The sequence below is a fragment of the Haemaphysalis longicornis genome, unplaced genomic scaffold (genome assembly GCF_048455015.1).
Source record: "Haemaphysalis longicornis isolate Haplotype H1 unplaced genomic scaffold, Haemaphysalis longicornis Haplotype H1 scaffold_1, whole genome shotgun sequence".
NCBI classification, from domain to species: domain Eukaryota; kingdom Metazoa; phylum Arthropoda; class Arachnida; order Ixodida; family Ixodidae; genus Haemaphysalis; species Haemaphysalis longicornis.
This window is the reverse complement of record NW_027526203.1, coordinates 104,711,367-104,726,069: the sequence shown is the minus strand read 5'-3', so window position 1 is coordinate 104,726,069 and position 14,703 is coordinate 104,711,367. Positions and strand designations below refer to the sequence as shown.

The 14,703-nt window shown below is 47.2% G+C and overlaps 1 protein-coding gene across 1 annotated transcript in view; it reads left to right on the top strand.

Annotated features, from left to right (window-relative positions):
- The window catches only part of LOC144145109 (cytochrome P450 4V2-like), a 180,001-nt gene that overhangs the window by 12,231 nt on the left and 153,067 nt on the right, over nt 1-14,703 (top strand). The window contains exons 3-4 of the mRNA XM_077676645.1: nt 7,691-7,779; nt 12,297-12,496. Of these exons, the coding sequence (XP_077532771.1) occupies nt 7,691-7,779; nt 12,297-12,496 (289 nt within the window). The remainder of the gene's footprint in view (nt 1-7,690; nt 7,780-12,296; nt 12,497-14,703) is intronic.

The following is a 14,703-nucleotide window of genomic DNA, read 5'->3' as shown; positions in this document are numbered from 1 at the left end:
ATGCACAACATTTTGAAAAGCCTTATTGCATTAATGGCGGAACACGGTCGCCTAGCTTACCAATCGGTGATTGATCGATTGTAAAATTTAACGCGCCGACGCAACGCAGGCGATAAGGCGCGCCGTAGTGTAGGGCTCAGTATTAATTTTGACCGCATGAGGATGTTTAACATGCGCCGAAATCTCGAAGACACGGGCGTTTTTACTTTTCTCCTTCATCAGAAAAGCGGCCACCGCGGCCGGGAATCGAACCCGCGTCCTCGTGCTCAGCAGCAGAACGCCATAGCCACTGAGCCACCGCGGCGGGGTTAGCTTACCAATCGGCAAAAAGGGACACCATTAAGGTACTAGACCCCGTGTACATTCTTCACTAGTGAATGGTGATTTTTATACGAGCCAAGTACAAAATTTGTATGTTGAGGCTGATAGCTAGGTGGCTCCTTAAATACCAACGTGCTTGCACAGGTTTATTATATGTCATAAAAACAAGATAATGCACTCAACACCAACTCATAATACATACATTGCACCCCCCGCCCCCTGAATAATTTTCGTAATTTTTTATTACTTGAGTATAACTTCCATGCCCCATAACAGTAATTGCCACAGCATTTCAGTTCGCAATATCTTTTGTGCACACTTGCTAGACAGCCTTCACTTGGGCACTTGCTCCGTGCAATCTACCTCCAGGAACATGTAATATATGTTGCACGTTTTCACAAAATTCATGCTCCCCAAGCTCCAAACAATCGCCATTTTTTTTGTTTTTCCGGGAAAAGTAAAAACGTGCAGAATTTTACGCATATCAAGCAACTTCAGCAGTGTAATATGCCGTCCAGAGACCCAAGTTTTTCTGCACAAAGCCACTAAACAAAAACACCAGAATCACCACTGGCGCAGCTACTGGTATCTTCCTGACGGTGAAACATACAAGAAAACAAAAAATACACGACTCCACAACTTGTAGCGACTCACTAGGCGTAGTGACTCCATTAGAATTTTCCAAATTTTCTAAGAACGCTGTTCCGAATTTCTATGAAAGAGTATTTATGCCAGCCTGCATATTAGGACATGGAGCCACAGGGTGCTGAGTACCTGCACACTCCCGCATTTAAGGTAAACAAATTGCAACCCAGACCGCTGCCATGAAGTCTTTCTAGAAGTAAAAAAAACTGCCGTTCCAAAAACTCTGCGAAGGTATTGAGAGCTGGCGTCTGTGGTACAAATGGCAAAGAAATAGTACAAGCAAATTGGTACCGAATTTTGAACAGTAGAAGTACAACTAGGAAAATGCAGCATAAAGAACAAAACAGGTTGCTGGAAATAGCTATCGGTCGATTACAAATCGGCACACAAAGACACTCCCGGAACGGATGCAGAAACAGGTAGACGGTCTCTTTGTTTTGATACAATTTTCATCTTACAATAGTTTTGATACAACTTACATCCGCAACAAACAACACACTATTTAACATATAACCCAGTATTCAGTTTTAAAAATTTTAAGATTATTTCTCTAGGGTTTAATTTTTATGTCGGTTCTCTTATTGAACATCATCTCAGCCGCTAAATTTGGCGGAGTAAATTGTTGCGAGGCGTTAATTAAAACAAGGGAGCATTGCTGCTCTTGCCTCGGCCTAGGCTCTATGCTGAAGTGCGCTATTTTTGAATAATGTATTTGCATAATGTACGTTAACGTGCCCGAATTTTTTACCTTTTGTTTTGCTTTTATTTTTTTGGCCCTCTACACATGAGGTTTCAATACTCGCAACCACCCAGCATAATATATTACCAGCTTTTTGGCCGTGATGATCTTGCGGCAAATAATATTAATATTCCGATAACGCAGTCGCACTGTTGAGCGCCCAACCGGATTTACAGTTGTTCTTAGTTGGAGGCAGTAATGATAGTGAACAGTACTGGAAAAAAACCTCGAGAGTAACTTTTCACTGCAAATGTGGGAGTATCCGGCAAAAAATGTGCCAATGCACTGCGTACAGATGGCTATCCAGTGAAGCTGTTACGTGCGGCCAGTGTTTTAACTGTGAAGCTTGGCCTACCCATTTCGAAGGAACGTACGGCCCGTGTCGCCATTGCCACGTTAACGCTGCTCCGACTGCACCCCCTGCCGTTATCGCTTGAGCCACTGGGGGGAGCTCTGTAGCATCCACCATGGTCCCACGCAATTCAGACAACAGCGCCCAATCCTCCCCTGGTAGTGCCGGACAGTCAAGGAAGTGTTGCATTAATCGTCATTGCAACCACCGGAAAGGGGAGTGAATGGGCTGCGTAATGTTGCTCGTACGGGTGACCTATTTTTTTTCTTTCCTCACGGCTGTCGCTCGCCTAATATTCACGCCGCAAGCGTCGAAAAACATGCGTGCGCGGCGGTTGCGGCAGCTGGCACACTGGAATGGTCTCTTGCGCGGCCTTGTTTATGGTGTGCTTTTTAAAATAATGAAAAAAGAAAACATAAAGATTAAATGTTTAAATATGCGTGGGAGTGTTCGTACGTAGTTTGTGTTCTAATATTACCCAGAGCAATACAAGAACGGTAGTTATGTTGCTTTTTATTCAAGGTTCATTACTAAATCGGTGGGATGGTATACACGGTATGGAAAATTTAGAATCACGGCTTTTCTTACCTTGCTACCCTAACAGGCGTAACGCAAGACTGCATCCTAGCAAACAATGATATTAGAGGAGGAGGTCACCAATGGTGGTGTACTTCCATCGAGATCCCTGCTCGTTCATGACTTACTTGGCGCCCCGGAACTTGCTGCCTGCCCGCTAAAAACGCGGCAGGGGAACTAGAAAAAACGCAACAAGCTTGCGGTTATTCATTAGGCAGAAGTAAGTTGCTTTCACTGAAGTAGAGGAGGCAAGCGTTACAGGGGGCGGCAGAACGTTAGATGGGCAGAGGAGATCAAGAAGTTTGCGGGGATAAATTGCTCGCGTTAGCACAGGACCGGGATAATTGGAGATTAATGGGAGAGGCCTTTGCCCTGCAGTGGGCGTAGATAGGCTGGTGATGAAGTTGAAGTTGAAGTTGAAGTAAATACATGATGCTGGAGGTCCGCAGAAAAAAGGGCCCATCTCCCCGCGAGGGGGACTCGAGTAAATGCGTCGCATAGGGGGTGGGTGTATTGCGTTAACGTTTAGTGTTTGGGGAGTTGGTGGTAGTGAATGCGTTGTATCAGCAGCTTCTTGACGTAGTTTGAATGAGTCAAGGATATAAGGCGCGTTCGTAGCCTTCCATTCTGTGTCGGCTTTGTGCCGCAGTGGGTAGAGCACCATGTACCTTGCGTTCCGCCCACAGGTAGTGAATGCGTTGTATCAGCAGCTTCTTGACGTAGTTTGAATGAGTCAAGGATATAAGGCGCGTTCGTAGCCTTCCATTCTGTGTCGGCTTTGTGCCGCAGTGGGTAGAGCACCATGTACCTTGCGTTCCGCCCGCAAGGTCGTGGGATCGAAACCAGGCGCCGGTAAGTATTATTTTTTTATACAGGGTGTCCCAGCTATCATGCACCAAGATTTGAAAAAAGAGCGATGGAGTTACTCGAAGAGAACCTAGTGCATAATGTTTGCGGTACTGTGGAGAAGTGGACAGTATTTTTTTCGTTAATTATAGTTAATTAAATAATTGTAATTATTTATCTAACTCGGTAATTACTGTCCTGATCCCCAAAGTGTCAATGAGGCACTTCTAGGTACCCGCGAGGGGCATCTAACTGCGGTATTTTCAGCAAAGAACTGTTTGCGTACTCATTTATTCTGGCTGATAAAGAAAACCCGCGAAATATGAAAAAAACCACGTGACAACGCTCCCGCGCGTATCGTAAAGCAGCGCCCCCAAATAAGTTGATTGAAAACAACTACTTCGCCTGTCACCCGCCCGAAGAGACAGCGTATCACCGTGATAATGGCAGGCATGGAAGGAGCAGCAACAGCAAGATTCGCGGGGCGCGTGTGCAGATAAGGCACAAACGCGGTCCCGATTTCTTCTTTCTTTTTTTTGTAATATTTCATTCTGGCTAACTCAGACTCAGCCTGTTTGAGGGCATTGCTTTACGAAGCGCGCTCACGCGCGCGGAAGCGCCGTCACGTGGTATTTTTCATATTTCGCGGGTTTTCTTTATCAGTCAGAATAAATGAGTACGCAATTAGTTCGTCGCTGAAAATACCGCAGTTAGATGCCCCTCGTGGGCAACTACAAGTGCCTCATTGGCACTTTAGTGATTAGGACAGTACTTCTCGAGTTAGATAATTAAATACAATTAATTAGTTAAGTCTCATTAACGAAAAAAATGCTGCCCGCATCTCCACAGTACCGCAAACATTATGCACTAGGTTTTCTTCGACTTCCTCCTTTACTCTTTTTTTAAATCTTGGTGCATGATAGCTGGGACACCCTGTATACTGTAGGGGGAGGGGTGCGGACCTGTTGTTGAGAGCGAGGAGGGTAGCGTGATGCGGGAGAGGAGGAGTGGGGGAGAGGGCGCACCTGGAACGGCTGTTGCGGACGCCGAGGCACGCCAACGCCGACAACGCCGGGTGACATCGTGAGTTAAAGAAATGCTCTGCATTTAAAAGCCGACTAGATGTCAGCTTGACGTGAAGTTGCTTTCAGCCTCGAAAGACGAATGATGAACCTTTCTCCGTTGCCTCATCATGGAAAGAGAGCAGGTTCAGAATTATCCATTACAACCACCTAACTTTGCAAACACCGGGCCTTGCTTTAGTTAACTCGGGATCTGCGCGCATGGACTTACAAATGTTCGCCCCGCCAAAGCCACGTACATTAGGACGCACATCACGTGCCGGGACGCCAAGTCGTCAACTCATTGTCCAGCGCAGAGGTGAGCAAAAACCACAAAAATACCCCTTCCGACGCGCCGTTGCGCATGCGCAGTCTTCCGGAAAGTCTGGCGATGGGGGACAGGGCCGCCGGCGCCGCCAGATAGGTGGAGAGAGAAGCCTTGTAAGAAAGTGAAATAGACGCCCCCCCCCCCCCTCCCCGCGCGCTTTTATGACGCTAGGTGCGCCGTATTCGAAAAAGAAACCATCAACACCCATCGAGGACTAAAACAGAGATGCCCTTTTAGCCCAATACGTTTTATGCTTTACATGGCAGCGTTAGAAAAGGAGCTAGAAGGAAGTCAATTAGGGTTCAACGTAACACATATGTTGCAAGGCGAAGTGGTGCAGCATCGTATTTCGGGAATGTTATACGCAGACGACATTGTTCTTTTTGCTGATTGATTGATTGTAGGGTTTAACGCGCCCACGCAACGCAGGCGATGAGGCGTGCCGTAGTGGAGGGCTCCGGATTAATTTTGACCACCTGGGGATCTTTAACGTGCGCCGAAATCTCGTACACACGGGCGTTTTTGCTTTTCGCCTCCATCAGAAAAGCGGCCGCCGCGGCCGGGAATCGAACCCGCGACCTCGTGCTCAGCAGCGCAACGCCTTAGCCACTGAGCCACCGCGGCGGGTTGTTCTTTTTGCTGACAACCAGACTGATATGCAACGGCTCATAAATACTAGTGGAGAGGAAACCACAGACCGGGGGCTAAATTTTAGCTCTGAAAAATTGGGAATAATGGTTTTGAAATGACCCTAGCACTGACGCAGTGTCAATCCAGTATAGCCAATTACCCAGAGTCAAGGAATATAAATATTTGGAATGTGGATAAACGGAAGGGGACAACTACTTAAAAACTCACGAGGAATAGGTAAAGGACAGCGAAACACAGCTATAATGAAGCATAGAGCTCTGGGGGGTGTAACAAATATGAAGTAGTGAGAGGAACGTGGAAAGGAATAATGGTTCCGAGACTCACATTTGCGAATGAAGTATACTGCTTGAAATCATACGCTTTAGCATGCGTTGAAGTAAATTAAAGAACTAGGCCCTTCGGCCTTGGGAGCACATGGTAAAACAACTAACGAAGCAGTGCAGGGGGATATGACCTGGGCGTCGTTTGAAGTTCGAGAAGCTCAGAGTAGAATATGTTTACAGAGGAGGTTGAGAGCAATGGATCAACGTAGGTGGACAACTAAGTTTTTTAGGTACGTATGCATGAAAAGCGTGGACACGCCGTTGCTAAGGATGACTGGAAGGCTAACGATGAAATGCGGAATGATCAGGTGAGAATCAAAGACAGCCATGGTAACAAAAAAAAAAGCAATCCAGACAGAAACAAACAAATGGAGAGAAAAAAGGGGAGATAAAACGTCGTTAGATATGTTATCCACTGAGCCACCGCGGCGGGTATGAGGGAAATATTGGATTTTCAGAAGCCGTAGGATTTAAGGGTAGCACGGAGGGAGTTAACTTCAAGTCTGTTGAGGCCTCGTAAAGGTAAGAATGCTCAGGAGGAAAAGCTGATAGGGGAATATTACCTACGACAGCTACTACTTGTAAAAGGAAAAAAAAGTATTGTATGCGTGCACTAAGACCAACGCTAGTATTAAACGCAGAGTATAAGGCAGATATATTAGTTTTTTCTTTGTATGATGACACGTGATTACCTTTTCCCAAATACGATACTACTATCAATCAACCAATCAACCTATCAGTCAATCAAACTAGCCAAAAGTCGCCGACTAGCACTTGAGGGGTGATTCAGGTAGTTGCTCGCTGTGCGCGAGCGCCGCTGCGGTAAATGGGGCCGATTCTCTCCCCTTCTAACACCTTCCAAACTGTTCTTTTGTTTTCGCGTCCGCAAAGGTTGCGGAGGGTGAGTTGTCTGCGTTCACAGGACGCAGCCATATAAAGCTATGCTGCTATAAAAACTTGAAAGCATGAAAAGCGTGAGGTCATTGATACGTGCATGCACTCAGACTCTTTCGTGGCTAATCGAGATGCTAGGCAAACACATTGATTGATTGATTGATTGATTGATTGATTGATTGATTGATTGATTGATTGATTGATTGATTGATTGATTGATTGAATAATTCTGGAATTAACGCGCCGAAGCCACAGCTGGGCCATGTGGGTCGCCGTAGTGATTCAGGTTCATTTTTATCACCTTGGGATCTGAAACGTGCGCCGAAATCTCGATACACCGGTGTTTCCGCTTTTCGCATTCATCAGGAAAGACGCCACCGCGGCAGGATAGAACCCTCGTCCTTGGCCTCTACATTACTGCGCCTTGCCATCGAGCCACCACGGCTGCTATGAGCAAAAGGATGTGTGCGGACAATAGCACGAAAACTACACGGGTTGAGATGATGTTCTAAAGGATATCAGGGCTGACACTGCGCGCAAAAATGTATTATATAGCACCGGTTCTGCAGCGTAGGGCACTCAGTAAGTGTTGCAGGTACAGATGGTGCATCCATAAATAACAAACTGCGTTTCCCAAAGAGACGGCCGGTTGAAAGCTCGGTCCTCGGTCTTGAAAAAGGTTAAAGTTAACGCTTACAAGTGGACGTCGAACAGCCGAATGCGACCTGCCCGGTGTCCTTATTGGTCGAGAGGATTCGATTGTGTGTTACACAGATAGTAAGATGCCAATGACGCCGGAAGGAAACAGACAGCCCCATGTTTGTTCACCGGAATACAGCTCGAGTCCTTCCAAGTTTCACTTAGCTAAGTGGCTAGGACTGCCTCCAGCTTCGCTGGTCATCCATCTTCACAGAATGGAAGGGCACTAATTTCATTTTTCAATCCTGATTCCAGGTGTTGCTAACTTCAAAGAAAAACCTGAAGAAGCCATTTATGTACTTGTTCTTGGATTCCTGGTTTGGTAAAAAAAATCTCCTTACAAGGTAGGTGCAACTTGTATTTCTGAAAATTTCGTTCTTTGCAGCGTCGCATGCGTGGTGCTTGATGGAAATTGAATGATTAACACATTTGGATATCTCGCAGCATACAGACGCACATGGCATAAAAAGGTGTAAGTAGACGAGTTGGTTCATATGTATGCTGTGCAGAGACAATTTAAGGGCCCACGACGTCAATATGTTAATCCTAAAATATCTGAGCTTTCATACATTGCACCCGCAGAGAAAACCAGAGAGGTAGTGAAGGGGATTGGCTGCCTGTTGATAAGATGGGTAATTTAACGAATTCTCATCAACCATTCCTGTAAATAAATAATATATATATATATCAATTTTATTACCTATTATATACAATAAAGTGCGTGAAGAAAATACTACTGGGATGGTTTATGATATGCGGGGTAATTGTTTGTATACCCACTTACAACGCAAAGGCACTGTTTATTGAACTGAACTAATGTGTTGATGCGAGGAAGTTGGTATGCCATCAATGAATGACGTTTAAGCGCCATGCACAACTTGAGCAAAAAAGGGATTTTGACAGGACAGAGGCGCTCATTGTCAAAATCCCTTTTTTCTTCAAGTTGTGCTTGGCGCTTGAAACCTCCTGCATTGATGGGACATTGTATACGAGGCCGCAACTGCCATTTAGAGAAACTTCCCTGATAAAATTCCGCGGGGTAGTCAGTGTACTTACCTGCTCAGGTGGGAAGGCCGTGTGGCATCCCTTTGCGATATTTATCAGCCTTTGTCACTGCTAAAATATGGAAGCACTTCTTTTTTGCTTTCCTTTTTTGTTCGCCGGTTACCAGGCCAAAGTCTACGAGGATTTTCAATGGTACAGGTTTGACACTTGTATACCTAGTTATCTAGAGAGAAGGTCTGTTTGTCTTGGTTTTGCCAACACTGTGCACAGCGTTTTAGCGAAATGTTGCATAGGACTGAGCCTGTCGCTACTGCTGAAGCACATGCCCAGATGGTCCAGCCGCCACGCCTTCCATGGGAAGACTGAGCGAACTAGCCCGCCCAGCCAGCCGTTAAACTGTCACCTAGTCTACTGGTACCGCCGCGACCTGGCTCAGAGCGAGCGCCAGACAGCAGCGGAGCACGTTGTGTCCCTTTACACTTTCCGCACTTGCTCTCCTAGCGGCTCAAGGTCATTTCGACGCCATAAGTGACCTTAAGAGACATTGCGTGGTGGGGCTTTCGCTCCAAAACGGGACGTAGACTTGGGAGGCACAAACACAGCGCTGACAAAACAACAAAGTTTATTTCTTGTTAGCGCCTCTGCAACAAGCCTCTGAAAAACAATGCAAAGGGAAAGTGGATGGAGAAAGACATGATGCACACAGACTACACCATGCAAATATGCTAAATCCAGTCGGGAACCCGCCGTCACTTTTTGTCAGTTAAATTGCATGGTCCAGATATTCACTCGAACGATGCATAATCGGATTTTCAAACAGCAGCAGAGACGGTTTGCTTACGCACGTGTCTCCCCTCCGACTGATACAAAAAGGTGCATGTAGCCGGATAGTACGAAACTGATCAAATTCCAGTTTGCACCCACGCCGGCGACAATGGGCAGCTAAGTGGCCGCGGGCATACACTTTTACTGAATTTGTGTGGTGTTGAAGCCGGACTTTAATGCGTGTAGCGGTCTGGAGAACGCAGCTTTGCTTGCATGACAGAGTTTGCATGGAACGTAGCTCCGATTTCATGACCACGTAGTTTGTCTTGTTTCTTTTTACACGAGTTACTCTTTTCTCACTCGTTATTTACCTTACCACAAATTCTACTCAGATTATTGGGGGCTGGCATGAGTACCTTAGCGCCTTCACTTTCGGCAATTTTTTTGATTTTGTGCGAAACTTGATTAGCGGGCGAAATAACAGGCGTGCGCTTCTCAAATTTTTGGTTTCTCCGTTGTGTTCGTTACGCCTTCGCTTCTATAGGCAGCGCAACAGAGATTCAGTGATGATGCTTAAAAAGCCAGGCGGGACACCAGTAATTTCTAGCATATTGATTTGGGCCTATTTTTCAATCTTTAACAATCTTTAAGAACAATCTTTAAGAACAAGGGAAAATGGCGTTTCGACAGCGGGGTGCAAAATGACAGCGCACATACTCGTTACTGAACTTAACTGTCTCGTCTCAACATGTAAAACATGTCTTTCGGTTTGTTCCGTTGTAAAGCGCGCGTATTTTTATTCACACTTAAACACGCCAAAAATAAGCTCAACTGAATTTTTTGTTTGGTTTTCGTTAGTCACTTCGTACAAAACTAATTAGTTGACAACATCCGGTGAATATGGACCGTGTGTCTGTTTTAGAGGCGTGATTACGGTAAAGAAGCAAATCGAAAATGGAAAAGAAGCAAATCGAAGAAGTACAACGAACGAAGGGAACGCGCACACATAGACTAGACGCCCACAGGCGCAACGTCTATGCTTTCGCGCGTTATGTGTCCAGCAGGGGGTGTGACTGCTCTCCCCACAGTCATAGCCCTGTGAGTGGGCCGTTTGGCTCTGGGGTACTAACTCGTCTGGTTCCACTTTGGGGTGCTACCACTGACATCACGGCAGGAGGAACGTGGCTTCTTTTTCCCGCGCGGTGCGGGATGCTCCTTGTGAGGGAGGGTGGTGAAGGTGGAGTACTTGTTCCTACAATGCAACACAGAGCGTTATTTATGGGACGAGGTACAGTGTTTTCTAGGCGTCCACTGGGAAATTGGCTGGTCGGATGTCCGCTACCTAGACGTTCCGACAGAACACTGGGAGCTCTGCGAATGCGTGCTTACACTGGGCCTACCTACGCCCACTATGGCAAGCGCGACGGGATGCTGCGGAGTATTCTCACACGCTGGCTAGAGTACCAGCGTGGACAAATTTCTTCCTGAAGATGGAGTGGACTGTGAGTGCGCTCGGGGCACCCGACTGTGACACTGAACTGGGCCAGGCCCTTACGCGCTGCTGCCGTGCGACGGTAGCCTTTAAAACAAAGTGAACAGAACGCTTTAAGCGGCTGTAAAGCCAGTTACCCGCCAGGTCGCAGCGGAACCAAGCCCCTCTATTTTTTCTAGTAAATATGCTCTCCAGAATGTATGAATTTGATTTCCCTTAACCAGGAAACACGCCAGTCCGGTATGTGTCGTCAACATTGTAACAAAATGTATCGGAATGTACAGCCATGTGTCTTTGCCCTGCACACCGAATATTTATTATGCAAATAAACCTGTTTTTCTTGAAAAAAAAAACAACGGTTGTAACGGAGGGGCCAAGACGACTGACCCTTACACCGTCCATCTACGAGGCAGGCTCGAATCCTGCCGGTGCCCGTAATTTCTTTTTTTTATACTGTTATACTGAGTTTTGTGGAACGCTGGAATCCACGAATCACTAAACAGCTTCGCTGTTAAAACGCTTGTGCTCAAGACTGTCAATTCAACAAACATTCAGGAATGACCGCCCAGTTATGCGTATAACCGAGCAAATTTGTTAATAAAACCACCCAATAGGTGACTTCACCGTAAAATGTTATGTGCGTTAGAAAACATTGGGCTACATTGCCCGATTTGGTAGCCGGTAGCATATTTTTGTGGCAAAACGGCCGTGCTAGGACCCCATTGGCCACCTTTGCTCTTGCCATTGCATTAACTGGTCGTTCTGACCTACGAAGGTGGTACAGTGGTTGAGGCGTTGCATTGCTGAGGCCGAAGGCAGGGCCTCAATCCCGTCAGCTGGGGCCATTTTTCTGAGAGAGGCAAAGAGCGCTAACTGCCGTGCGGGGAGATTTCGGCGCACGTTAAAGGCTCCCGGGAAGTGGTCAAAATTAATCCGGAGCTCTGCGATACGCTGACGTCATAGCCCAGGTGTAACTTCAGCGCGTTCATCGCTCGGGTGGATAGTGGTAGAGAAGACATTGCGGAATTTTCGGAAAAAATAATACAAAGTAGCGGACAAATTTGCAAAGGAGTAATCCCTCCGGGCGTCACCTTTGTGAATGCAGTACTATTGGACGTGCTATTACGCCTAGAAGTAAACTAGATGGTGACAGGCGGTTTGGTTTTGGGCATGCATCGTAAAGAAACTACGAAGCAGTGAAAGGAAGTTTGGGATTGGCATTGTTTGAAGATTGACAAGCTAAGAGTGATATGTCTGAAGAAGAGGTTAAGAGCAATGTATCCGCAAAAGTGAACAGCCGCAGTGCTTAGGTACCTTTAACTATGTACACACACGGGCTTAGAAGAGTAAAAGCAGAACGAGGAAATATGTAAAAACAGTTAAGAAACTAAGAAAGCGGTGATAACTGAACATCCCTCGTAGCACTTGGGCCGTTTTACTTCCTGTTGGCGCTGATGACGTCTTCCGGGGATGCTAGAGCAGCATGGCTAGCGGCTATAAAAAATCGCTCAATTACCGTATTAATGCTATCGCGTTCAAGATCTATGACTTCACCCCCTACACAACGGGCGCCTGATGTGTCAAAATGAATTTTTACAGTGAAGGGGAGGAATGGAAAGTGAAGGCACGGATGCTCAAGGCAGGGCTTAACGTCGAGTACCTGGAAAGCTTCATGGATATCTTCAACAAAAACAGCAAGATTTTTGTAGAAAGGATTGAAGCTGGCACCAGAGACTCCCAGCAAAGAGGAAGAGATTGCATCGAATTGGTGGAATCGTGCGTAATGGACAACATTTTCCGTAAGTAACTCATTTTACGTATTTAAAGGAATGCTCTACGAATTCAAAGTACCATCAGCCGTATTCTGCGTTTGCAGTATAGCCGGCCACCCATTACTCTGTTATGTCAATGCAATTCGCTTGCTTTGAATGCCGAAAAACGGAAACACAATGGACTCGCCATCTAGCGCAATCAGACGCAAGCACAGCGGAAAGAAATTGTAGGTGGGAACGTCACGGACAATTGTCTTGGCCTACCACCGGACTTACGAACAGCGTTTCTCAGGGCAGTATCAGCGAATATTCGAAGGCTTGCCTCAGCACACGTCTCTCTCGCACAATGCTGCAGTGCAAGATTCCGAACGAAAAATAAAAAAACTCCCCCACTTGCAAGAACGGATTGGTACTGTCTACTTCCTACTAAGTCGTTTAGGAAGACCACGGTGAAGCACAAATTCAAGTCTCAGCCCTTTTACAAAGGCGTTGGAGCCTAGTCGTTGCTGAACATCTGTTACATTCCAACGGGACCTCTTTCTGCATGATCAGCGGGCTTAAAGAACAGGAAGTCTTGCAGCTTGTGGCTTGGTACACCGAGTCGCTGGAAGGCGGTCCGGAGTTCCTCTCTCGCGGTGTCGTGCTGGCGGCAAGAGCACAGTAAGTGCTCGAGCATCTCGGGCTCTGGGCAGTCGGTGCAGGTGGGGGACGACCGGCGGCCCTGGTGGTGCAGGCGGGCACCCACGTTGCAGCAATTAAGCCGCAGGCGAAGCAGGAGCGACTGGGCGTCTGAACTCGCCTGATGTCCTTCCCTATAACTCATTGGGATGGTGCGCGCCGTCTAGAAGAGGCGAAGCGATGTAGCGCATCATGAGACTAATGAGCGCCGACAGTTGGTGCCTCGATGCCGGCGCCTTCGTGTACGGGGGAGGCGCGTGAATTGAGGCACCCTCCCCTGTTTTTTGTTTCTTGCGTGTCGGTGTCACTTCGTCTGGCGGGGTCAGGCTCGCGAACTCTTCGCGCAAGAAAGAAATTCCTTTAACATTCAATTGCTCCTGTGAAGGCCCCTTTCACTTTCGGGTTATGCCGATTGCTATGAAAGAGGGATCAACCGCAATCTTTTTGTATCGGTGCACGATGCTTTTTAAGCCAGTGGGTCATGAATTTTTAAGTCCCATCAAAATGTGACCAGGCGATTACCCCCTAACAATAACCGCATTGGCGGGAAGCGCGAATTAACATGAGGACCGAGAAGAGAACAACAACGCTTCGACTAGTGTATGTTGTTCTCTTCTCTGTCCTCGTGTTAATTCGCGCTTCCCGCCAACACAATGTATTGCCAACTCGCCCAAGCTTCCGCTCTTGCAAGAATAAGCGCTCTGGTCTTTCCTATCTGAGTCGGTAGAAATCTGCGCGAATATTACACAGGTCAAACAGGCATATGCAGCCAGTCCTGTATAGCTCAGTAAAGAAAGGCAGGGGTAGGCGCGTGTCGCTGTGAGGCCCTCGAGATATCGTATCGCGGAGGCGAATGCTGCTGTGCTTTTATCGTCACCACTAGTGGCCCCGCACGAACACTTCCCGGCAGGCCGGTGAACCTCAAATCGGAAGCCCCTGGGAAGGGACGTCCGTTTTCGCCTTGTTTGTGATACCGAGTGGTCGTAGGTAGAATGAGCGAACGGACGTCCACGATGTCAACGCAATGTTGCAAGCGGGTCACCACCGATGAGGCTACATGAACACGAAGCCACGGGGCGGCCTCTTTAGCATCAACCGTGGTCCCGCGTAATTCGCAACAACAGCGCCAAATCCTCCCCTAGTAGTACGGGGCGTCTGAAAAACGTTGTACTTATCGTCATGGCAACGAGTGGAGAGGGGAGAAAGGAGGTTGGTGACGTCGCGGACGCTGCTAGAGTGAACTAGAATACTTGGGTAGTGGAAAAAGCGGCGGCTGCTCCCCACAGCGCCCTTGAAGTCAAACGTGTTAACCGCCGCGCGTGGCGCTGGTGTGCCCCGCCCGAGGAGATCCCAAAGCGGCGCGCGTTGATCGACGTGCCGCTATGCTGCTGTTCGGTGATTCACGCTGTGTTTTGACGTTTTTTAACCGCTGTACATGGTCTTTTTTGTGTGTAATTACAAGAGGAGCCTTGCAGGCACTGCAGTGATCCTTAAGTGTTCTTGATTCTGTCTTTTATTGGTAATACGGACAGGGTGTTATGCGTGCGACGGTTTCT